The sequence below is a fragment of the Symphalangus syndactylus genome, chromosome 17, assembly GCF_028878055.3.
Source record: "Symphalangus syndactylus isolate Jambi chromosome 17, NHGRI_mSymSyn1-v2.1_pri, whole genome shotgun sequence".
Lineage (NCBI taxonomy): Eukaryota > Metazoa > Chordata > Mammalia > Primates > Hylobatidae > Symphalangus > Symphalangus syndactylus.
The window spans coordinates 71533641-71559960 of NC_072439.2; the positions used below are offsets into that span (position 1 = coordinate 71533641).

The 26320-nt window shown below is 42.7% G+C and overlaps 2 protein-coding genes and 1 pseudogene across 2 annotated transcripts in view; 2 read left to right on the forward strand and 1 right to left on the reverse strand.

The window, feature by feature from the left end:
- Window positions 1-26320, reverse strand: part of LRRC31 (leucine rich repeat containing 31) — a 111420-nt gene that overhangs the window by 64929 nt on the left and 20171 nt on the right. The window lies entirely within an intron of this gene.
- On the forward strand, window positions 4590-25460 carry SAMD7 (sterile alpha motif domain containing 7). Its single transcript, XM_063621646.1, has 7 exons — window positions 4590-4716; window positions 6334-6458; window positions 10186-10264; window positions 12002-12642; window positions 13598-13719; window positions 22402-22512; window positions 24379-25460. Exons 1-7 carry the CDS (start codon window positions 4631-4633, stop codon window positions 24565-24567), a joined length of 1353 nt encoding a protein of 450 aa, XP_063477716.1. The 5' UTR covers window positions 4590-4630; the 3' UTR covers window positions 24568-25460.
- LOC134733310 (glycosaminoglycan xylosylkinase-like) lies at window positions 17433-18668 on the forward strand (annotated as a pseudogene).

The following is a 26320-nucleotide window of genomic DNA, read 5'->3' on the forward strand; positions in this document are numbered from 1 at the left end:
AAGAAAGGCACTTGTGCCAATTATTTAGTGGAATGACATTAGAAGTCTACCACATTGCCTCAATAGCACTAGTCACCGTTGCTGCCCTACCTTACATCTTCTTGGCCTCATTCTGAGTTCACCTGCAACCACGGAAGTCATTTCCCATCTGAAGCACCTGCATCTCCCTTTCTCAGTCTGAAGGTTTTCTCCTGCACCACAGGAGCTTGTTGTGTCTAGCTCAAGCATAACCCATATGCAAAGAAGAACTGTGCCCTCAACCAATGGCCAACAGAAGTTGATGAGCCAACTCTTTGTCCTTCATGAGGACAATGCTGAGATGTGTACCATAGGTTTCTTAGAGGGCTCCCAGCAGGGTTGAGCACCAGTTGCCCACAGTGAAAACCCACACATTAATTCACTCACCCTTTATTGACTTTTCCCTTCCTGGTCTTGCTTTTCTACTCCCTCACACGGGCTTTCTGGCATTACCTCCCAAATAAACTACTGTACTTAAGTTCTTGTCTTAGGGCTTCCTTTGGGGATTCCAAAGTAAGACAATCTCATCTCCTTTTGGTGATTCATCTCCACGGCTTTTCCTAAAGGTAACATGTATGAGGAAGAGAGGTGGTGAGCCTCTAAGCAATTCTTGCTCCTCTCTTTCTTCCTTTTTCCTTCTCCTTCTTCCTGACTTGTCTCAGACATCACATAGGATACAAGCTGAGCCATATATATATTATTATTATCATTATTATTTTTTTTTTTTGGAGACAGAGTCTTCCTCTGTTGCCCAGGCTGGAGTGCAGTGGTGTGATCTTGGCTCACTGCAACCTCTGCCTTCTGAGTTCAAGCAATTCCCCTGACTCAGCCTCCCGAGTAGCTGGGACTACAGGCACCACACCTGGCTAATTTTTGTATTTTTAGTAGAGATGGGTTTTCTCCATATTGGCCAGGCTGGTCTCGAACTCCTGACCTCAGAGGATCCACCCACCTCGGCCTCCCAAAGTGCTGGGATTACAGGCATGAGCCACCCTGCCCAGCCTGAGCCCTATATTTCTTAAAATAGACTTATTGAGGAAAATTTGATATAAAAGACTTCCACCTATTAAATGTGTACAATTTGATGAGTTTTGGCATACGCATAATCCATGAAGCCATCACTTAATCAAGGTAACAGACATAGCCAACACTTCCTAAAGTTTTCTTGTGTCCCTTTGTTTTTGTTTGATTTTGTGGCAAGAACACTCAACATGAAATTTACCCTCTTAACACATTTTGACATGCACAATGGACGAACCTGAAGGACATTATGCTAAGTGAAAAAGCCAGTCACAGCAGGACAAATACTGCATGATTCTTCTTCTCTGAGGTGTCTAAAATAGTACAACTCATAGAAGCACAAAATATTATAGTGGTTGCCAGAGGCTAGGGGGTGATGGAAATGGAGAACTGTTGTCCAATGGCTAAAGTTTCTTTTATGCTAGACAAGTAAGTTCTAGATAACCGCTGTACAAAATAGAGCCTATAGGCCAGGCGTGGTGGCTCACACGTCTAATCCCAGTGCTATGGGAGGCTGAGGTGGGTGGATCACTTGAGGTCAGGAGTTTGAGACCAGCCTGGCCACCATGGCGAAATCCTGTTTCTACTAAAAATACAAAAAAATTAGCCGAGTGTGGTGGTGAGTGCCTGTAATGCCAGCTACCGAGGAGGCTGAGGCAGGAGAATTGCTTGAACCTGGGTGGCAGAGGTTGCAGTCAGACAGGATCATGCCATTGCACTCCAGCCTGGGCAAGAGAGCAAGACTGTCTCAAAACAAAACAAAAAACAAAATAGAGCCTGTAACATCAAAAATTCTATCTCACTCATAAGTAAGTTCAAACTTCTGCTAGAGACCATCAATTCATGACACAAATCAAAGTTCAACAATTTTTCAAAATGAAACACCAAGTAGTGTCCCCCATTGTTCTGTTGTAAATGGTCTAGAGGGAAGAAGGCAGCTGTGCACCGAATCCCATGGGGAGCACCTGAGATTGCAAGTTGCGGGGCAGGGTCCTCGCTAGAGTTATGAGCCCAGCCCACCTCTGACCCAGCCTGTGTTCTCTGCTGGCATCCTCCATGGCTTACAGGCACCGAGCAGAGATTTTTATTCTAATCCTGACTGTGTGGTGGTAACTAAACTCACTGAGGCCACTGTCAGAGAGGAAAGTATACTGACCTCACAGAAATACAGTGAAAGTAAATGGAGATAAAGAACTTTAATATGTATGTATGAATGGCAAAAGCTGATGTTAGGTGATCCATGGACTTGGATTTCCAATTTTATTAGTGGGGTTAGGTCTGAAAAAGAAGCTAACAAAGTGATTGTATATTTAAATACCATTATATTTTTAGTATTTGAACCATGTGAATGAATTAACCTCTATTTTAAAAATTAAATCAAACACACAATTTAATCAAATACACACAAGGAAATAAAGGTCACTACTTTGAAAAGCAGAACATTTTCTTCCTGGTATCTTTTTCTTCATACATAGTTGAAGGTATCTCAGATTTTTAAAAACAATAAGAAAATCCAATTATTTATTTTTTTAATTTTTAATTTTCATGGGTACATACGTGTATATACTTACGGGGGCACATGAGATATTTTGATACAGGAATACAGTGCATAATAATCACATCAGGGTAAACGGCCTATCCATCACCTCAAGTATTTATCATTTCTTTGTGTTACAAACCGATTGTACTTAGTTATTTTTATTTTTATTTGTTTATTTATTTATGGTTTTTTTGTTTTTGGGACGGAGTCTCGCTCTGTCGCCCAGGCTGGAGTGCAGTTGCACAATCTCGGCTCACTGCAAGCTCCACCTCCCAGGTTCACGCCATTCTCCTGCCTCAGCTTCTCAAGTAGCTGGGACTACAGGCATCCGCCATCACGCCTGGCTAATTTTTTGTATTTTTAGTAGAGACAGGATTTCACCATGTTAGCCAGGCTAGTCTTGATCTCCTGCCCTCATGATCCGCCCCCCTCGGCCTCCCAAAGTGCTGGGATTACAGGCGTGAGTCACCGCGCCCAGCCTGTTTATTTATTTTTGAGATGGAGTCTCACTCTGTCACCCAGGCTGGAGTGCAGTGGCGCCATCTCAGCTCAATGCAACCTCCACTTCCCAGATTCAAGCAATTCTCCTGCCTCAGCCTCCTGAGTAGCTGGGATTACAGGTGCACGCCACTACGCTCGGCTAATTTTTGTATTTTCAGTAGAGACAGGGTCTCACCATGTTGGCCAGGCTGGTCTTGAACTCCTGACCTCAAACGATCCACCCCCCTCAGCCTCCCAAAGTGCTGGGATTACAGGCATGAGCCACCGCACCTGGCCCTACAGTTAGTTATTTTTAAATGTACAATATATTATTGTTGACTGTAGTCATCTTGCTGTGCTATCAAATACTAGATCGTATTCATTCTATCTAACTATATTTTTGTACCCATTAACCATCCTCCCTTCCTCCTCCCACCCCACTACCCTTCCCAGGTAACCATTGTTCTACTCTCTGTCTCAGAGCTCTCAGGTATTTTAAAAGTGGGAGTTGAGAATGAAGGAGAAGCTAAAATGACCTGTTCAACTAGTACTTGTTTTTATATTTAAAATCATTCAAAGGATATTAAAGAATAAGAAAATGTCAGGAAAAATGTTATCCCTTTAACAGTAGTCCTTTTTTCTGATCACTAGTTTCTGAAGGTAAAGCATATGAATATTTGTATTTATGTAAACTTGGCTATAATTTGGTCACTAGTTCTAATTAAATACAGTCTCATGCAGTCTGTATCCCTTCCAATTAGATATATTTTTAGACATTAAAAATATTCTCCTCCCTCATTTTCTGGTGTTAAATCTTATCAACTAAACAGGAATATTTTTCCAAAGATTGAACATATGGGAGAATTTATGCATTTGTGCCTCTGGAAATGTAAGAGCCAAAGTAAGTTGTAAGAAAGGAAGTTGGGGCCAGGCACGGTGGCTCACGCCTGTAATCCCAGCACTTTGGGAGGCTGAGGCGGGTGGATCATCTGTGGTCAAGAGTTCAAGACCAGCCTGGTCAACATGGTGAAACCCCGTCTCTACTAAAAATACAAAATTAGCTGGGCGTGGTGGCCCGCCCCTGTCATCCCAGCTACTCCGGAGGCTGAGGCAGGAGAATCGCTTGAACCCGGGAGGTGGAGGTTGCAGTGAGCCAAGATTGCACCATTGCACTCCAGCCTGGGCAAAAATTGAAACTCCATCTCAAAAAAAAAAAAAAAAAAACAACAACAACAACAAAAAAGAAAGGACATTGGTATTTCTGTAATCTTGCAAAGCAGGTTTAATTTTATTATTGCTTGTAGTTTGGTACGGTATTACCTGTGAACTCTGCAACAAATTCCAAGGGCATACTGATAAAACACTGAGTTCTACAATTATATCTGGGGATTTTGTGTAACTAAAAGCTTGGTGTAGCTAGTCTTCCCAAGTGTTGTGAAAATAGAAAAGGCTTTTATTGTGTTCAAGAAGAATTCAAATAGTTCACAAAAAGCAGAGTTATTTGTCAAAGTGTCTATCTGGTTCTTTTTAGAACTCCATTAGTGGCGAGAGATATTGAAGGCAAACCCGGTGATGGCTGTGAACCCTTTATTGACACCAACAGGGCAGCAGACAATCCCACTGATCCCCTCACCATTTGGGCCTCCAACTGTGGACAGGTATTTCTCTTCAATATAATAGTTTGATCAAAGAACAACATGGACAATCGTTACGTTTTGGAATGATGTTAAGTCCAGTGTTGTTTTATTGCCTAATATTATTTCAGTGAACTGTGGTGCAGTAATTCAAGTCAAGACACCCTGCTGGCCTCACCTTCAAGACATCTGCTGTCATTTCTCCTCTGAGACCTGCTTGACCTACTCACTCAGCAAATAACTAATGAGCACATACTATATGACAGGCACTGTGCAGGTGCAAACACTGGAGTAATAGTCTTCTAGGGCTGCCATAATAAAATACTGCAGACAGCCGGGCACAGTGGCTCACACCTGTAATCTCAGCACTTTGGGAGGCCGAGGTGGGCAGATCACAATGTCAGGAGTTTGAGACCAGCCTGACCAACATGGAGAAACCCCATCTCTATTAAAAATACAAAAAATTAGCCAGATGTGGTGGCGCAGGCCTGTAATCCCAGCTACTCGGGAGGCTGAGGCAGGAGGATCGCTTGAACCCAGGAGGTGGAGGTTGCGGTGAGCTGAGATCGTGCCTTTGCACTCCAGCCTGGGCAACAAGAGCGAAACTCCATCTCAAAAAAAATAAACAAATAAATAAAAATAACAAAATACTACGTGCTGGATGGTTTAAACAATGGAACTTTATTTCGTGGTTCTGGAGCTGGGAGTCCAAGATCAAGATGCTGCAGGGTTGGTGTCTGGTGAGGTCTCTTTTTCTGGCTTACAGGCAGACACCTGCTCACTGTATCCTCACATAGCCCTTCCTAGTGTGCATTTGCAGAAAGGGATCCCTGGTATCTCTTGTTCTTAAAAGGACACTAGTACTATCGGATTAGGGCCCCACCTTTATAATATCATTTAATCGAAATTACCTCCTTAAAGGCCCTATTCCAAGTACAGTCACATTAGCGATTAAGGCTTCAACATGCTAATTTTTTGGTGGGGAGGGGAAACAAGTCCATAACAACTGAGTACCCTGGATTTCCTGTGAAGAAACAATTCTTTCTTTTCAATAAAAAGTAAATTATAAGTATTTGGGTTGCACACTCTGGGAATAACTTACCTTCCCCTGTTTGTTTGTTTTTTGTTTAGAATATTTTGACATTCAGGAGAGAAAGCAGAACCCATTATTTATTCTTGTTTATGGTATGTAAACAATAAAGTGGAACTTCTAGAGACCACTAAAGTTTAGAAAAATAAGTTGTCCACCCAGGCACTCAAACATTGATCCCAGATGGCAAACCCAACCAAAGTATGTCCATTAAATGAGAAAAGAATTTGTAGCCAGAGTAGACTGTTGGTCATGAAAAATCAGAGAGCAGTGTTGATTTATTTAAATATTTTTTTTCCAGACATCCCTGAAACTTTCCTTTCCTGCTTTCTCGTTTTGTTGTCAGCTGGGTCAGTCCTTCATTAGTAGACTACTTCCCGATCTTTCCACCATATTTCTCCATAAACTCATAAAGACTCCAGGACTTTTGTATTTCATTTTGGGAAGAGATGATAGAATCCCATATGGCAATAACAAAATCTCATTGTCTCAGCCATGGAAACTGTGTACTCCAACCTCATTTTATCTATTTTATATCTTTTTGTTCTCAGAGAGGTGTTGCCTTCCGCTGTAGCTCCAACTGACCCAAGACAGTTTTGCGTTCCTTCCCAATTTGGATCCTCTGTTCCACCAAACGCAAATATGCCAAATGTGTTGTCCAATCGGATCTACCCAGGTATGAGCAGTAGAAGTTTTGCTCTCATCTGTGGAGTCATTTTGAACTGGATGGATGCATTAAGTTTGCCATCATTTTACTGCTAAATTTTGGCAGGACTGTGTGGTGGTTGTCTCTGTAGTCGCTGTAGTCCCCACCTAGGTTCAGATCATGGTGCTACCACTGTGTGACCAAGTGTAAGCTGCTTAACTCCTCTAAGTATCAATTTATTCATGAATAACATGAAGAACTGCAGTATTACTATTTGTCTTATCTTACACATGAGGAACTGATAAAGTTATGAGGAGATTAGATCTGAGAATTAATGTGGCTTAAGGCAGTTTACATGGGCCTGACGGTCATAGTGAGAATTTGGCTTTTATTCTGAGTAAAAAGGGAAGCCATCAAGGGGTTTGAGCAAAAGAGCAACATGGTCTGACTTAAATGTTACCAGAATAAGTCTGGCTTCTGAGATGGGGACAAACCTGATGGGATCAAAGTTCTGGGAATAAACCGATGGGAATTAGTGGGCATTAGAATAGGTAAAAGATTATGATGGCTTGGTCATGGATAGTGGCAGTAGGAATAATAATAAGTGGTTAAATTCTGTAATTATTTTGATTGTAGAAACAACAGGATTTTCTCACAGTGTGTATGTGGAAGGTGGAAGAAAGAGATACTAAGAATGACATCAAAAATTTTGGTGCGAGTAGTTGGAAAGATGGAGTTGCTGCTCATTGAGTTAAGGAAGATTGTGGAAGGAACAGAGTTCTTGCGGAGGGAGAGATATCAGAGGCTCAGCTTGCTCATATTACATCTGAGATGCCTAACAGACACTCAAGAGGAGAGGTCAGGAAGGCAGCTGAAGTGCAGGGAGAACGTCTGAGGACAACTTGGGGATATAATTTTGGAAGTAATCAACATATATAAGGCTAAATAAGATCACCTATGGAGAGAGTGTAGATAGAAGAGTTAAACGGAGCATCTCTGGGACCCACTAAGAGTCCAGAGACGAGGAAGAGCAAGCAAGGGAGAAGTAAAACAAGCGAGGGGAACCAGTGAGGTAGCAAGAAACCCAGGAGAGCATGGTGGCCTGGAGGCCACGGGAAGAAAGTGTGGAATCATTACATCAAGCTAATTACCATATGCCTTATCTGGCATATTTATCACCTTTTTTGTTGTTGTTGTTTGTTTGAGATGGAGTTTCGCTCTTGTTGCCCAGGCTGGAGTGCAATGGCACGACCTTGGCTCACTGCAACCTCTGCCTCTCCAGTTCAAGTGATTCTCCTGCCTCAGCCTCCCAAGTAGCTGGGATTACAGGTGTGCACCATCACGCCCGGCTAATTTTTGTATTATTAATAGAGACAGGGTTTCACCCTGTTGGCCATGCTGGTCTGGAACTCCTGACCTCAAGTGATCCACCTGCTTTGGCCTCCCAAAGTGCTGGGATTACAGGTGTGAGCCACCACGCCCGGCCATATTTAACACTTTTTGTGGTCAGAAGATTTACAATCATTTTACACTGGACTATTTTAAGGAGAGAGTGAGCAACTATGTCAAGTGTGCCATTTGCAGAGCAAGTAAGATGAAAACTGAGAATATATCATTAGATTTAGCGCTATGTGGAGGTCATCAGATATTTTGATATGAGCAATTTCAGTAGAGTCACGTTGGTGAAAACATGACTTCTGAGGGCTCAGGAGAGACTAGGAGGTGAGAATTTCTTCACAATGTTGAAGCTCAAACTGGTGTATCTTCTATCCCCCCCACCCCCAAAACCATATTCATAAGTTTATGCTTATCCCTGCTCCACAATTTCAACAACTCTTAACAGATGGGAGCAATGTGAAGGGAAATCCTGACACAGAAAGAAATAGGACTCATGCCTGGGTCAGTGAAGAGACTGGCCTTCCTGGATTTGAGAATGTTTCTACCACAGGTCACGAATCCATTTAACTGCAACGAGAGCAAGCATCCAAGCAAGGGCCAGATCTGGAACTGGGCCCACCCAGTGAATTGGTTCAAGGACCAAAGGAGACAGTCCAGCAGCAGATCCTGGATGGAAGCCACCTGGCAACAATAACCCAGTAATCTGTAGCCCATGATTACAGACAACAGGCCAATAGACTAGTAAAACAGCTGCACTGCAGGCCAGGCGTGGTGGCTCATGACTATAATCCCAGAACTTTGGGAGGCCAAGGCGGGCGGATCAGGAGGTCAGAAGTTCAAGACCAGCCTGGTCAACATGGTGAAACCCCGTCTCTACTAAAAATATGAAAATTACCGGGTGTGGTGTCACATGCCTGTAGTCCCAGCTACTTGGGAGGCTGAGGCAGGAGAATCACTTGAACCTGGAAAGGGGAGGTTGCAGTGAACCGAGACCACGCCATTGCACTCCAGCCTGGACTTAGGTCAGGTCTCCAACCTCAAGGCTGAAGTATAAGAGAGAGCATGGGTGAGATAAGGCCTCAGTCCTACAAAAACTGAGCTACTAAGTAAGTTAGCAAAATAGAAACTAAGACAGGGATCTGTTTACAAAACAGGGATGTTAGGTAGCAGTGAATTATACAACTGAACTAACATTAAGTTTGCTATTGCCTATTTGGGAAAGAGAACGTATAGGAGAAGGTTTCTTGAGACCAGACCTCAGAGGGTTCTAAAATCCAAGCAGTTAGTATTGTGCTCTCTAGACTGGACTTCTTGCACGGACTTTCTCTGTGTCCGTGGGCAGTATGCCATGAATTGGTAGCTTCATGCATGCCAGCTGTCTAAAAGAGAGTATCTCAAAGCCATTGAACTACAAAAAACCTAGAGCTTTACAGTTAGAAGGATTCCTGGTGATCACTTCATCTAACTCCTTGATTTTACAGATAACAAAGAACCTCATTTTTAAAAAAGATCTAGTATGATTTCTTTCAAGATAGATTATTAGTAGAAATTTAATATGCTCTACTGGCTTGGTGCAAAGTGACTATAAAAAATTGTTTCTGGCCGGGTACAGTGGCTCACACCTGTAATCCCAGCACTTTGGGAGGCCGAGGCGGGCGGATCACAAGGTCAGGAGATCAAGACCAGCCTGGCCAACATGGTGAAATCCCATTTCTACTAAAAATACAAAAATTAGCTGGGTGTGGTGGCACGTGCCTGTAATCCTAGCTACTCGGGAGGCTGAGGCAGGAAAATTGCTTGAACCTGGGAGGTGGAGGTTGTAGTGAGCCAAGATCACACCACTGCACTTCAGCCTGGATGACAGACCAAGACTCTGTCTCAAAAAAAAAAAAAAAAAAAAAAAAAAAGATTGTGAATCTTCTGACCACAAAAAGTGATAAATATGTGAGGTGAGGCATATGGTAATTAGCTTGATTTAATCATTCCACAATGTATACATATATCAAAACATCATGTTGCACCCAAAAAATACATATACTTTTAAAAGACCAAAAAAGGCACAGATCACGAGATTCACAAATCACTTCATCTGTTTCCTATTAAAGTATGGCAGGAAAATGCCACCAGTCATGAGACCAACAATTAAAGAACAAAAAATTATCTGGTATTTATCATGCTATCACCAACGTGACTCTAAGATACCGAACAGCAATGATCTGATACCATTTCCAAAATTGTGCGCAATTGCTGGTTTTTTTTTTTTCAGATACCGTTTTACATTGTTATATTTTATTTTATTATTTTCAAATGCGTGTTTTTAATTTATTTGTGGGGTGGGATGGTGGTTTTCTTTTTTAAGGTTGGGGCATTTTACCACCTGAATCCATAAAGGCAGTGGCCAGAAGGAATGAAATGATTCAAAGGCATCATACTGCCAGGTAATTTGACAATGTTGTTTTATTTATTCTCTATTCATTCACTTGATCATTTATTCACTTGTTATCTTCGTATAACAAATGAATAGATGAATACATATAGCAAATAAATACACACACACAAATTACTTAAAGTATTTCAGGCAGATTACAAAAAGAAACATAGTCTGCTCTGCCTATGGAGTAGCCATTCTCTATTCCTTCACTTTCTTAATAAACTTGCTTTCACTTAAAAAAATAAAAAAGAGGCCGGGTGCGGTGGCTCACGCCTGTAATCCTAGCACTTTGGGAGGCTGAGGCGGGCGGATCACAAGGTCAGGAGATCGAGACCATCCTGGCTAACGCAGTGAAACCCCGTCTTTACTAAAAATACAAAAAATTAGCCGGGCGTAGTGGCGGGCGCCTATAGTCCCAGCTACTCGGGAGGCTGAGGCAGGAGAATGGCGTGAACCCAGGAGGCTGAGCTTGCAGTGAGCAGATATCATGCCACTGCACTCCAGCTTGGGCAACAGAGCAAGACTCCGTCTCAAAAATAAATAAATAAATAAATAAATAAGAAAGAAAGAAAAAGAAATGAATACAAACATGTATGCAGGTTGGTTAAGGATAAAAGCAAGATTAGAAATCATGGCCAGGCGCAGTGGCTCAGGCCTGTAATCCCAGCACTTTGGGAGGCTGAGGTGGGTGGATCATGAGGTCAGGAGTTCAAGACCAGCCTGGCCAAGATGGTAAAACCCCATCTCTACTAAAAATACAAAAAAATTGGCCAGGCATGGTGGCAGGTGCCTGTAATCCCAGCTACTCAGGAGGCTGAGATAGAGAATTGCTTGAACCTGGGAGGCAGAGGTAGCGGTGAGCTGAGATTGCGCCGCTGTGCTCCAGCCTGGGCAGCAGAGCGAGACTCCGTCTTGAAAAACAAAAAAAAGAAATCACATAGTGAAGCTAACAGTAGTATTAGTACACAGATTGCAATAGACCATCAGTGTCCCATAATTAAAATGCCTACGACTTCTCTGAAATTCATATTGGCATTACTGTCTTAAATGACTTCAATTTTGCACAAAGATAGGAGCCAAGCTTGCCAACCTGAATTCAGATTATGGCATCAGAGCTCAGACAACCCCATGTCAGCACAACAGTGGCCTTCAGCTGTAGTGCCCAGGAGAAAGAAAAGTATAACAATGAATAGGGTATGGCCCCAGAGTAAGAGAAGGCAGAGAGTCAACCTTCTCATCACTGAATCCAAAGGGGTCCAGTTGAGGACCAAAAAGCAAAGTGAAGTAAGCAAAACCACCGAGTCTTTCTCTCCCCTCTTCCCCAGCCACTTTCATTTATTTATAAATATTGAGACTTGCATTGTCTAATTGTCTTTCTTGAATCTCACTAAGATTATTCTGCAGGGTTTGAAAACCTCTTTCCAGTACTTTAGGTTTTTTGAGGATTAATCTCTGGCAAGGAACTAGCTGTGCTGCATAAGCCCCATCCCTGCTAAATTTGCCTCGTCTGTTTAGAGGTAACACTCTAAAGACTGACCTTTGGACTTCCATTGTGAGACTCAGACAAAGTTTCAGATCTTACTCAAAACTCTCCTTCCCAGTGACTTTGTGGGGGATTCATGTTTCCACCAAACAAACTTCAGATAAACAGTGTGAGGACTATTTCAGGGAAGGCAAGGGGTCATTAAAATTACATTTATAGTGGTTTTCTTGGGCTGTATAAAATATGTTGTTTCATTTTTAGGACAGAAATGGAAATGTATGCTATTTACCAGCAAAGGAGAATGGAAAAAATTAATCCCAAGGGACTAGCAGGCCTAGGGATACCCTTCCTCTATGGCTCCGGTGTCCCAGCTGCCCCTGCTGCCTACCATGGCAGGAGCATGCTCCCTGCCGGTGACCTGCATTTTCACAGAAGCACCCTCAGAAACCTTCAGGGAAACCCCATGCTAGTGGCAACCGCACCACACTTTGAGGAGAGCTGGGGGCAGAGATGTCGTCGACTCAGGAAAAATACAGGAAATCAAAAAGCTCTAGACAGTGATGCTGAGAGTTCCAAAAGTCAAGCAGAAGAAAAAACCCTAGGTCAGACTCATGCAGTTCCCTATGAAGAGGATCATTATGCAAAAGACCCAGAAATTGAAGCACCCAGCAACCAGAAGTCAAGTGAAACGAATGAAAAGCCAATGACAGCTCTTGCCAACACCTGTGGAGAGCCCGAGCCCGAGCCTGAGCCCACCCATAGGAAACCCTGGGGGTCTCACACCACTACCCTGAAAGCAAAGGCCTGGGAAGTTGGAAAAGAGGGGGCTTCAGAGCAGATTTTTGCAACCTGTGATGAAAAGAATGGGATTTGCCCTCCAGTTCCTCGACCATCTCTGCCAGGTGGGTGTCCAGGGACCAATGACAGATCCTCATTAACTACAGGTTGCCAAGTCCGTAGGTTACTACATAATAAACTGTAACCATCCTGCCTCTTTTTATCTTTCTTTTTCTTAATCCTGCTTGGAATTACCTTTTCTTATCATCATTTTATTCTATCAGTGCTAATAAGCCATATCAGTGAAACTAGCCTCTGTTTATATTTTGCTCTATAGAGAATTTTCAGCAAAGGCTGGGAACGTAAATATCTTGGGAAACAAAATAGAATTTTAATTTAAGATTTTAATGTAATTTAGTGTTCATTTCTTCAACACAAAGCAGAGAGGCTTCTTGCTTCAAAGTGTGAATTCTATCTCCCCGGTATTTAAGTACATGAAAAAAATAGGCAATTAAGCAGAAGTATTATCTTTCAGTGTCCGATACTGTTGATACTTTCAAATTTAAAAATACTAATGCACTTCATGCCAGAAACACATACTGAATAGTTTTCTAGAACTCCTTTAGATAAAAAAAATTTTAAGACATAGGGATTGTGAAGGGTATGTAATACAGCCACCATACCAACTGTTTCCCTACAAAGTGTTAATTTGCCATTCTGATGAAAATATAGCTAAATTCTTGTCTCATCTCGAAAGCATGATAATCACCTATGACAAAAACATAGTAACATTAATCTGGAGAATAGAATCCATGGGGCATATCTGTTGGAATCTGAGAGAAGCTGGTGCAAACCTGGAACTTGTTTACTTACAATAAATGCTATCAGTAAAGATCTTTTCAGAGAAAGAAAAGAAAGGAGGCAGCTGAAGCTTTTAGGAAACATCTCCTAGTAACTCTTAATATCTTGTAAGGAGTTTGCAAATCAAGACCTCTCTGGGGTGATAGAATATAAGGAAATTAATGTAACTATACATAAACCTGTATGTATTTTATGCCACAATTTCTTTCCATTTTAAAGGAATACATGCACTGGTTACAACTGGGGGGAATCTTTCTTTGGATGAAGATATTCAGAAGTGGACCGTGGATGATGTGCACAGCTTCATTAGCAGCCTTCCAGGTTGTTCAGACTATGCTCAGGTGACTTAATATTTAAGTATTTCCATACAAGAAAAACAGTTTGAAATATTTTTCCTGCATAATGAATTAGGTCAAACTTGCATTGTGCCTCCAGAAAGGATTCCTACTAATCTCTCTTTTACATGCCTACCAGTGTCTACCCTGGGACAGGTCTGTGATTGGTGGAACTTGGGTCATACACCCACACCCCAGCATCAGGGGAGGCTGGGAAAGCTATTGTCTGTCTTTAGCTTCTTTCCTATCAAGACTCCTAAGAAGTAGGAATTCTCCCAAAATTAGAAGAAGGTTCAGAAGCTGAACATCCAGAAAGAATGGGAAATAATGACTACATTCCCTACTTATCCACATAGCAAACATTTTTGGAGTACAGACTTCTGAGTGAGAAGTTTTAGGTTACTCACTGTAAGTAACAGGAATGTATACTTCACTCTAAAAAGAACAAGAAGGCAATATCTGAAAGTAGGAAATTCATTATTTTAAGTTCTGTATTTATGCTGGGACGATATATAAAAATGCATACAACATATTCAATCTGATATAAAATACCATTTTAAAAAACTATAATGAACTATCAGGGCAGTTAGAAACAAAACTAGCCTCACTAGTATTGAAAAATTTGTGACAGTCATAGGTTGGTAAAATTTTGAAGTTTATGTCAATGCTACAGTTTCATGCATATAGTTTACTTTTTTGAGTTATTTAATAATACAATTCTACGCAATAAAGTGCCTACTAAATCTAGTATCATTTTCTGGTTTGCATGTTAAAGGAAAAGAAAGCAAGAAAGGACATTAAGGTTTAACTACATCATAATTAACTGATACTAGAGCTGATTATTTTCCAGATCTGTTTTGTGAAATGTTTATCTACAGTGAGATGCTGTTAACTCTTTTTCTTTTTATTATTATTATTTTTTAGTTCAGTTTATGGGACTTATGGAAAAGCTATATAGAGTAGTTACTAAGAATATAGCTTCTGAAGCCAGAAAGTACAAATTCAAATCCTGGCTTTTCTATTTTCTGCCTGTGTGACCTAGAACAAGTTGCCTCTCTTCTCTGTGCCTCAGTTGTTTTATCTGTAAAATGAAGATAATCAAAATAACACATTTTCAGAGGATTTTTGTGAGCATTAGAGTGCATGGCACCTTGTAAGTACTCAATAAACATGAATTTCATCATTATACCCAAGAGATGGCCAAACCTCAAGTTACTTATGAAGCAAGTTGTATTCTTCAAGTCACCCATTTTTGTCTTTTGCATAACCTGATAAAAAGTTTTTGGCCTACTCTACCCTGTTCAATGGTTATAACCTTATTTTTATTTTTATTTTATTTTATTTATTTATTTATTTTTGAGACAGAGTCTGGCTCTGTCCCCCAGGCTGGAGTGCAGTGACACCACCTCGGCTCACTGCAAGCTCCACCTCCTGGGTTCACGCCATTCTCCTGCCTCAGCCTCCCGAGTAGCTGGGACTACAGGCGCCTGCCACCACGCCCTGCTAATTTTTTTGTATTTTTAGTAGAGACGGGGTTTCACTGTGTTGGCCAGGATGATCTCGAACTCCTGACCTCGTGATCCGCCCACCTCGGCCTCCCAAAGTGCTAGGATTACAGGCTTGAGCCACCGTGCCCGGCCATAACCTTATTTTTAAAAATTAGTCATTAGTCATGGGTAAGCCACTTTTTAAATTTATCTATACCACTTCAAGTGCCATGTCAACCATGGGTTCAGTGTTATCTTCTGATAACAACCAGAAGAGCAACCCCTTATTTAATAAGCATGTGATTGTTGAGATCTGGCACACTGAATTTGAACTCTGATTATTCTTAGTGATCCATAGTCAGAAAAGTGCAATTTATAATAATAGCTCTTGCAATAAATAATATTACATGATTTTCATAGTTTAAAATCCCAAATGTCCCCTTGTGGGTACACAGAAGTTACATAAATATGAGTACTCCAAACTTTGCTGACTCATTATCTCTCACTGACAGGATGTCAGCGCCCTCTTCCCCATCCCAAGAAGTGGTACCAATTATTTCTAGATAAGTTTCAAATTTGTTTAGGATCAAGTCGTGCTTTAGTTTCCCCATTAAAGTATACTCCCTCCAAGTGACAGCAAGTGGCATCAGCTGAAAGATGTCACTGCTCTGCTGTGCCTGCCCCCAGCTATGTTCTGTGATGTTATTTTACACAGAAATGGGGAGATGCCCTCTGGATGCAACAGCCCTGAAGCAACACTGCTTGTACCCCACTCTTACAAGGACACTTGTCTAAAATGTCCCATCAGGTGTTACTCATAGCCCCCCCCCTTTTCTTTTTTTTGAGATGGAGTCTTGCTCTGTTGCCCAGGCCGGAGCGCAGTGGCATCATCTCCGCTCACCACAACCTCCGCCTCCTGGGTTCAAGCAATTCTCCTGCCTCAGCCTCCCGAGTAGCTGGGACTATAGGTGCACACCACCACGCCTGGCTAATTTTTTGTATTTTTAGTAGAGACAGGGTTTCATCATGTTGGCCAGGCTGGTCTCGAACTCCTGACCTCATGTTCCGCCCACCTCGGCCTCCCAAAGTGCTGGGATTACAGGCATGAGCCACCACACCCAGCCCCATAACCCCTTTCTTTAAATGAGTTGGACCAAGGTGCTGAGATTAGCTGGCGTTAAACCCACTGTCCCCCAACTATCCTCTTACTCCCCATCTCTGCCTTAGGTACCTACTCAGCAACTTCTCACCACTCACCTCCTGTAGGTAGAAAAAGAAATTCAGCAGAAAAAAAATAACAACTAAAACCCAAAGCCCCGAGTGCAAACGAACTCTTTTAAATAGGTGTAGACAGAGGATTGGTGGCTCAGCTGTTAAGGAACATTCAGGAGACGCTGCAACATATTTTGTTCCAAGTAAATGTCTAGTTCAGAGGACTCAGCAGATAAAGTATCCTGTCTCTAAAAAGAACTGAAATTATTGAAAATATGCGCACATTTATTTCATCACACATGGCCCAAACTGCTCTGGTGAGAAAGGGGTACATCTGAGTGACAGGGACATGTCTGTGTCCTCGCCCCAGGCCCTGAGTACATCCACCATGGCTGAGGGTTAGATCCTCACACATATCAGTCCCTGGCTGCCAACCTACCTCTGCCTGAAAATTTATCCACGTGGCTCCTCCTTTGGATGCTCACAAATTGTCAGGTGCACACCACCACACCCAACTAATTTTTTTTAAAGAGATGGGGGTCTACTATGTTGCCCAGGTTTGTCTCAAACTCCTGGGCTCAAGTGATCCTCCAGCCTTAGCCTCCCAAGTAACTAAGATTACAGGTGTGAGCCACTGCACCTGGCTCTTTAATTTATATTAGCCATTTTCTATAATTTGCTTAATTAAAATAGGAAAAGAAATAATTACTTAATACAGTTTGTGGGGGGACGGCTGGCTCAGCGCTGAGAGAGGTGGCCAGGGAATGGTGGGAGCTGCAGTGGTGGTGGCAGTGGCTAGGGTGATAAGCGCAGCCTGGGGCTACCCCTCCTCGGGGGCCATGCTGCATTGCACTGCGTGGGCAGCCACGAGCGAGCCTAGGGCCCGATGGGAACTGTGGAAGTTGCATCCACAAATGGACCAATGTGTATAATGATGGAGTCTCCTTACTAACCATTACCACCGGCTCTCCTTGATAAGTGAGCCAGACAGTGGGTCAGGGGAGAAGAAAAGAGGTCAACATGAAGCTAAAGCAGCGAGTCATGCCATTAGCAATTCTTGTCATCTTTATCTTCACCAAAGTTTTCCTGATTGACAACTTAGATACGTCAACTGCCAAGCAGTGTTTCACCACTTGATCACCTGAGGGCTTTTCACTGAATGATGACTGGCTTGTGGATGGAGCTGTCACCCAAGTTGGACCACACGTTGCAGTCTACCTAGGAGATTGCAGCCCAGTGGGTTGTTCCCCAGGAAGTGTACTGTGAAGAGACACCAGAGCTGGGGGCAATCATGCATGCCATGGCCACCAAGCAAATTATTCAAGCTGATGTGGGTTATAAAGGGACACAGCTGAAAGCCTTACTGATCCTTGAAAGGGAACAGAAAGTTGTTTTCGAACCTAAGTAGTATAGCCGAGACTATGTAGTGGAAGGGAACCATATGCCGGTTATGATAGACACAATGCGGAGGCAGCAGCCTTTCACTCGGACAGGACTGTGGGTGTCCCAGAGCCCTGTTGATGGTGGGCAGATTTGTTCACCTTCAGACAGAGATCAAGCTTGTTACCATGGAGCAGCTGTTGAGCCCCTTCCTAACTGTAGGAAACAATACTTGTTTTTATGGGAAGGGTTATTACTACTGAGAAACAGAACCAGCTTGTGCTGATGGAGACACAATGGAAAAACCTGTCACACTTCGGCTTCCAGATGTGTGGCCTCTCCAGAAACACCAACAACCGTGGGCCAGGACTTACCAAAAAGGCAAGTTGGCCAGGTGGGAGTATGATGAGAGCTACTGTGAGGCTGTGAAGAAAACGTCCCTTTATGACTCTGGCCTGTGCCTCTTGGACACCATTAACACAGCTGTCTTTGATTACCTGATTGACAATGCTGACAGCCATTACTGTAAGAACTTTCAAGATAATGAGGGCGCCAGCATGCTCATCCTTCTTGATAACGACAAAAGCTTTGGGAACCCCTTGCTGGATGAAAGAAGCATTCTTTCCCCTCTCTATCAGTGTGGCATCACTCGGGTTTCTACCTGGAACAGACGGAACTACCTAAAGAATGGTGTGCTGAAGTCTGCCTTAAAATCTGCCATGGCCCGTGACCCCTCTCCCCAGTGCTCTCTGATCCTCATCTGGACACCATGGACCAGTGGCTCCTGAGTGTCCTGGCCACCGTGGAGCAGTGCACTGACCAGTTTGGGATGGACACTGTATGGTGGAAGACATGATGCCTTTCTCCCACTTGTAATTCTCAACACAAAATAAGTGAAACTTCTTTTTACAAAGATAGAGAAGCAGCACAATCAATTCTAAATGGCATGAGATGGATTGGAAATGGCCAGCAGCAAGTTCTGGTGACAGGGGACAGGGTGGCCTTGGATATCTTTGGTGTTTTCTGTAGTAGAAACTAAAGCAAAGACCACAAGTTTCAGAGCATGGAGATGTTCCTGCTGAATCACCTTCTGAATTCCTCAGCAATTGCCCATTCTAGCAATAGGCATCACAGTTGGTCAGTCTTAATTCCCAGGCCAAAGGACAATCAGACATTTGCATAGATGAATACTGGGCTTGGCTCTGGAGTGTGTGTTTCGAGTTGAACATTTCAGTCCTTTCTCCACATTGGTGCATTTTGTGGAGAAAAAATATATACATACATGACTAAAATCTATTAGAACACAAGGTTCCCAGTACAGGAGCTTTCCAAGAAGATTCTACTTTTTAACTGATCCTGAGTCATGCCCTCTGAGGCATGGAGCACAGAGTGGAAACAAGACCAGTGTGGTTCCTCTTCTTGTGGCACTCATAGTCCAGAAGAGAGGCACCAGTGAGTGATCCCACATCCATACGAGCACGCTGTGAAAGGCGGGTACAGAGCATGGTGGGGACACATATGAGGGACTCATGGCCTCCTAAAGGAAGAGGCCTCTAAAGTGAGACCTGAAAGTCAAGCGGAGAGGTGAGGCAGGAGGGAGGTAAAGGAGGAATTTCCAGGTGAGGGCCAGAGCCAGAGAAAACTTTAATTTGGTTGGGACTTTGAGAGTAGTTTCTAGTGCTACAGAGGGCCAGGGCCAAGGTGAGAGAGGTGAGGACGGCAAGACGAGACTGGAGAGGTGGACAGGGCCAGGTCACAGAGCCCTGAAGACCCAGTAAAGGATTGTGACTTTATCCTGGAGGCAGTCAGGTTTTAAGTAGGGAGTGGCATGCTTAGCTTTATACTGCAGAAAGGTCACTCAGGTTGCCTTTATGAAAACAAGTTGAAGAGGACAAGACAGAGGGGAAGCCTCTTCAGATGAGCAATAATGGAGTTCTATCCAGGGTAGGAGGAGTGGGGGCGGGCAGATAAGAACACAACCTAGAGGAGGCAGGGCAAGATGGCCAAAAAGAAGCCTCCACCGATGGTCCTCCCTTCCAGAATGCCACATGGAGCAACAACCCACACACACAAAAAAACCACCTTCATAAGAACGAAAAATCAGATGAACAATCACAGTACCTGGTTTTAACTTCATGTCACTGAAAGAGGCACTGAAGGGGATAGGAAAGAGAGTCTGGAATTGCCCACACCATCCCTCTGCCGTCCCCCAGAAGTGGCCACATGGTATGGAGACAGAATCTGTGCTTTTGTGGGTGGGGGAACATGGTAATTGTGGGACTCTGCATTGAAACTCAGTGCTGCCCGGTCACAGAACAATGAAAACTATGTAAGAGGCCAAATTGGCACGATTCAGCTTCTGAGTTAAAGATACACGTTAGGGAGCCTTCAGCATATAGAGCCCATCATTGAAGCTGAGCAAAGCTGAAATGAATCAGGAAGACCAAAGGGACCTGATTCAGAAGCCTAAGAAACCCTAACCTATAAAAATGGACAAAGAAACAGGAGCTGGCAAAGGTGACCTTGAAGGAGAGAACAGGGGTACCCAGGAGGGAGCAGCCTCATGACAGAAAGGAAGAGCACTCTTCATGAAGGCACAGTCAACAATGTCAGATGCAGCCAGGAACTTCAGAAATAGAACAACTGCAAAATGTCTGCATGTTTGGTGGGACAGAGGCACCAGGAAGCCTGAGGAAAGCAGGCTTAATGGAATGGTCAGGGCAGAGCTCAGATTCCCTGAGACTGCAGAATGACTGGGAAATGAGAACGTGAAAGCAGGGAGCATCCAAACCCTTTGGAGAAATCTGGCTGTGAAGGGAGTGAGAGACATGAGGCAGCATTTGCAAATGGAGTTTGAGTATTTTCATTATTTTTGTTTGTTTAATGATGGTGGAGACTTATTTAAATGCCAATGGGAAAGAGCCAGCAGAAGAGGAGAGACTGAAGAGAAAAGAGGGGATTATCTATCCCCTCTGGAAGTGGGAGGGGTGAGGACCCACAGTATATGTGGAGAGATCATCTTTAAATGGTGGAGAGACCTCTCTTCCATTGTATCGTGACAGTGGGAGAAAATAAAGGTTTTTGGTTCATTGGTCAGAATTAGAGGGAGTTCTTATCTACTGGTTTTTTGTTTTTTGTTTTTTTTTCTTTTAGTTAGGAAGCGCTATGATCTACTGAAAATGAGGGAAGGCTCAAAGGACTATAAATCATGCTGCTATAAAGACACATGCACACGTATGTTTATTGTGGCACTATTCACAATAGCAAAGACTTGGAACCAACCCAAATGTCCAACAACGATAGACTGGATTAAGAAAATGTGGCACATATACACCATGGAATACTATGCAGCCATAAAAATGATGAGTTCATGTCCTTTGTAGGGACATGGATGAAACTGGAAACTATCGCAAGGACAAAAAACCAAACACCGCATGTTCTCACTCATAGGTGGGAATTGAACAATGAGAACTCATGGACACAGGAAGGGGAATATCACACTTCAGGGACTGTTGTGGGGTGCAGGGAGGGGGGAGGGACAGCATTAGGAGATATACCTAATGCTAAATGACGAGTTAATGGGTGCAGCAAACCAACATGGCACATGGATACATATGTAACAAACCTGCACATTGTGCACATGTACCCTAAAACCTAAAGTAAAATAATAAAAAAATAAAAATAAAAAAAAGATGAACCCTAAGCAAAAACAGGTAAATTAAAAAAAAAAAAGAAATGGCACATGGATACATATGTAACAAACCTGCACATTGTGCATATGTACCCTAAAACTTAAAATATAATAATAATAAAATAAAATTTAAAAAAAAAGAAATGAGGGAAGGCTCTGCCTACAAAGTCTAAAGTTTGAGGAGGGTGGAGATAGCTTGACACAGAAGGGAGAGAAAGCTCAACAGTGAATATAGAAGGATTTCCAGGCAAGTTGAAGTTGAAGATCATGAAATTACAGTCCTATCAATCTGCCTAGGTTTTATATCCCTCAATCTGCCTGGAATCTTTGTCCACCAGCAGCCTTCCTGGCTTTCAGAGAAAGGAAGGCATGCCACATCCACTACAGTTTCAGGACTAACTGACCTGCTGGAAAGGTCCGGTAGGGAAAGCTCTCAGCAGCATTTCCCTCTCCTCCCTTTACCATGCATCTAAGGCATGGCCAGCGGATAGCACATCTGTAAATGTGAGACATGAAATTTATCCACAACAGGTTTTACCCACATCCCTTTACTTAGAGCATTTACTCATTCATTCATTTATCCAGCAATATTTATTGTACATCTTCTTACCATATGCCAGCCTCTGTATTAGGGGTACATTGGTCAGTGAAACACGGACCTGGCCCTCAAATAATCACTATTCCCGGTTGGAATTGAGTTCTATAAACAGAGAATTACAGTTGATTACAAAGGTTATTAAAGAGCACAAGCAATTTGCTACTGAGCACAGAAAAGAGAGCAACTAAAAAAAGGTTTTACAAATTTTTCTGTCATCCTCAAGCAGTCTTAATGTTTTCTCCAAAACTAAAATATCTAGGTGGTAAAAGAACTTTTTTTAAAAAAGACATTCGGAGTTAACATGTTTTGTATTTATGAAGGTATTTAAAGATCATGCAATTGATGGAGAAACTCTGCCATTACTCACAGAAGAGCATCTTCGAGGCACTATGGGATTAAAGCTAGGGCCAGCACTAAAAATTCAATCACAGGTATGGTGATTTTATATAACTAATTATGTATTAATGGAAAGAAGCTTAATACAAATATGTTACTTTTATCTTGTTGGAATATAAATAATACTTATTTAACTTCTTTATTGTTTTCCCTCTGTGGTTGAGGACATAATAGAAGTGAGGGACCCTGAAAACATTGGATGGGATGGTGGTACACCTTCCTAGATGTAACTGGGCAGATGATAAGCAAGGATGCACTGGTAAATGTTTAACAAGTAGTTCTCTTTGAAAAAAAAAATGAGCCCCAATTTGTAGTATCTCCAATTTCTGTGGTGTAAATGACTCCCACCGTGGCTGAGAAACTCCTAATGTCACTGAATACTGTCATCCTCCGAGAAATCATCATCCCGCTCGGGAGTGCTGCCCTCCTCGCTTCGGGCCCATGACACTTGGGGGTGACTATCCTGAAATGGGAAGAGATGCACAGCAGCGCCCCACTTTAGAGTATTTCTACCAGATACAATCTCAGATATAATAGGTGTAAATAACGTCAAGAGTAGAAGTAATAATAATAGTAAAACAATTAGGTAAAAACAATTAAAAAGTGATGAGTCTTAAGCATGTATTACTTTTGTTATACATAATTTAATATGATGCTTTGACTTAATTTTTAATAATGATGTATTTAAAAACTGGCTTGCAAACTTCCTCAACATTTAATAATTGGCTCTTGTGAGTTAGCCAACCCCAGCACGCTGCTTCTCACTACCTCCACCACTCCATCCTGGTCTCAGGCACCATCATCTCTCATTGAATGACTGTAGTATCTCCAATTTTTTTTAATTTCTAATTTTTATTTTAAGTTATGGAGTACACGGGCAGGTTTGTTGCATAGGTAAACGTGTGCCACAGTGGTTTGCTGCACCTATCAACCCATCACCTAGGTATTAAGCCCAGCATGCATTAGCTATTTATCCTGATGCTCTCCCTCCCCCCATCCCATCCCCTGACAGGCCCCAGTGTGGGTTGTTCCCCTCCCTGTGTCCATGTGTTCTCATTATTCAGCTCCCACTTGTAAGTAAGAACATGTGGTGTTTGGTTTTCTCTTCCTGCATTAGTTTGCTGAGGATGATGGCTTCCAGTTCCATCCATGTCCCTGCAAAGGACATGATCTTGTTCCCTTTTATGGCTGCATAGTATTCCATGGTGTATATGCACCACATTTTCTTTACCCAGTCTGTCACTGATGGGCATTTGGGTTGATTCCATGTCTTTGCTATTGTGAATAGTGCTGCAATGAACATATGTGTGTATTTATCTTTGTAACAGAATGATTTATATTCCTTTGGGCAAATACCCAGTAATGGGATTGCTAGGTCAAATGGTATTTCTGGTTCTAAATCTTTGAGAAATCATGCATTGGCCTTCTAACTGCTCTCCCTGCTTCTGCCCTTGCCCACCCAGAGTTGATTCACAAAACAGTAAAAGTGGTTCTTTTAATATATAAGATGGATTGTGTCACTGTTCAGCTCAAGATTCTAAAATAGCTCCCCATTGCCTTCAGAGCCAAACCCAAAGACCTATGTCATTTGTGCTCCTCCTCACATGCCACCACCATTACCGTCCTGACCTCACCATTCACTTTTCTCCCCATCAGTAATTCCACTATTGCTCAGCTGCCCCTGGTTAGAGCCACCTTGATACCCTGTTTTACATCTGTAAACACTATGATTCTGAGAGAAAGAAAAAGCCCACCACATCCTGCAATTGTGACCCCCACAACTATATATTAATAGATGCTCCATGCCTGAAATTACCTCAGCCTCTCTGCGATGTGTGTTTAATGCTGAGTTAATGAAAAAATTTCATAGAATTAATTACTATAATTATTTTGTCTAAAAGGTATCTCAGCATGTGGGAAGTATGTTCTACAAGAAAACTCTTTCATTTCCTATGAGACAAGCATTTGATCAACCAGCAGATACATCCCCTCTTCTGGATTCTAATTCCTGGAGTGATACAATGAGCATTTTTTGTCCCCAGGATACAATAATTCCTAAAGGAATTGAGCGAGATAGTATGAGAAACTAAAAGCCCTCAAGGAGGAAGAATCGTCTTAGCCAGTTTTCCAAAGAGCCTAGGATATTACAAAGGATGTGTGAGGATTTCCCAGGACTAGATGGAGAATAAGGAGAGAAAGTCAGCCTTCCTGGAGCTGTCACGAAGGAGACTTGCCCAAGGGGCTTCCCTGCCAGGGCTGAATGACCCCAGCATCAAATGACTGGAGATGCATCCTTAGGAGCAAATGCTAATGAAGGGGAGATATACACACATCAAGAAAGCTGCAGATGGATGTTTCCATGAAGAAATCTCTGAAGAAACCAAAAGAGCTGAAACTGAAAAAAAGAGCTCCCTCCCTTTCTTCACTCATTTTCCATTCACAAACTCTGAAAGAGATAAAGGCAACCCAATGAAACCACAGAGAGGCAGAAGAGAACGGGCAGAAGTACAGAACAGAAATGGAGAAGCTGACCACGACTCCACCTTTTCTCATCCCAGATTTCCAGCTTGAAGCAGGCCCAAGGGGAGAAGCTTTAACCTTAAATTTTCACGTTTTGGCCGGGCGCGGTGGCTCACACCTGTAATCCCAACACTTTGGGAGGCTGAGGTGGGCGGATCATGAGGCCAGGAGATCAAGACCAGCTTGGCCAACATGGTGAAACCCCGTCTCTACTAAAAATAGAAAAAAAAAAAAAATTCGCTAGGCGTGGTGGTGCGCGAATGTAGTCCCAGCTACTCGGGAGGCTGAGGCAGGAGAATTGCTTGAACCTGGGAAGGGGAGGCTACAGTGAGCTGAGATTGTGCCACTGCACTCCAGCCTGGGTGACAGAGCAGGACTCCGTCTCAAAAAAAAAAAATCGAGTTTGACTATTACTCATGACTAGGTATTTTATTTCTGAAATAAAACTATGTTATGACTGAAAGTGACTGGAGGACTGCTTATTATCTGAGAGGGAGGTGAAAAGTCATAGTATCCACTTGAGATTTCATCCAAGGGGTGGGGAAGTTATCTCTGCAAGGCAGGTTTGAGCTGGCAAGGTGGAGTGCTCCCTGCTCACACCCTGTGGAATCCCCCATTTTCAACTTGATGTTTAACAGAATGTCTCTGAAAGGATAAACAAGAAAATGATGACAATTTGCTCAAGGAGGGGATTGGCTAACAGGATATGAAGAAGTCTTCTTACTATGTACATTCTTGTACATTTTGAATTTTTAACCATGAGAATATATTTTCTATTTAAAAAATTTATATTTAAAATGAACAAACTCTAGAAAGCAGCCTCTGAGATGGCCCACAAGGATCCCTGCATCCTGGTATTCAAGCCCTTGCGTGATCTGCTCTGCTTGAGGGTGGGCTGGGGGTATTGAGCCTTTTCTAACGAACAGAATACAGAAGGCGTGATGGATGGGACATCACTTTTGTGGCTTCTGTCTTGTGTGCTCGCTTTCTCTCTCTCTCTCTCTCTCTCTCTCTGGATTTCTGACTCTTGGGGAAGCCTGATTCTTTGTCTCCAGGCAGCCCTGTGGAGAGCCCCACATGAACTTGGAAATGGATCTTCTGACGCTGCCAACAGCCACGTAAGGAAACTTGAAGGTGCCTCACCTCCAGCCCACAGCTTGGTGGCAGCTCATGAGAGACCCTGAGCCAGAGGCCCCCAGCTAAGCCACTCTGGATTTCTGACACACAAGAACTGTGTTGTTTTCAGCCGCTAAGTTTTGAAGTAATTTATTTCACAATAATGGAGTACTAAAACAAACAAATTAAGTTGTATTTAGTAAACAC

Excerpts from the sequence above, each read along its gene's own strand:
- SAMD7 (XM_063621646.1), top strand. The coding sequence starts at position 4,631 with ATGGCTGTGAACCCTTTATTGACACCAACAGGGCAGCAGACAATCCCA. Across the intron at positions 6,459-10,185 it reads GTCCAATCGGATCTACCCAG|GTTGGGGCATTTTACCACCT; the intron begins GTATGAGCAGTA and ends TTCTTTTTTAAG. Across the intron at positions 13,720-22,401 it reads GTTGTTCAGACTATGCTCAG|GTATTTAAAGATCATGCAAT; the intron begins GTGACTTAATAT and ends GTATTTATGAAG.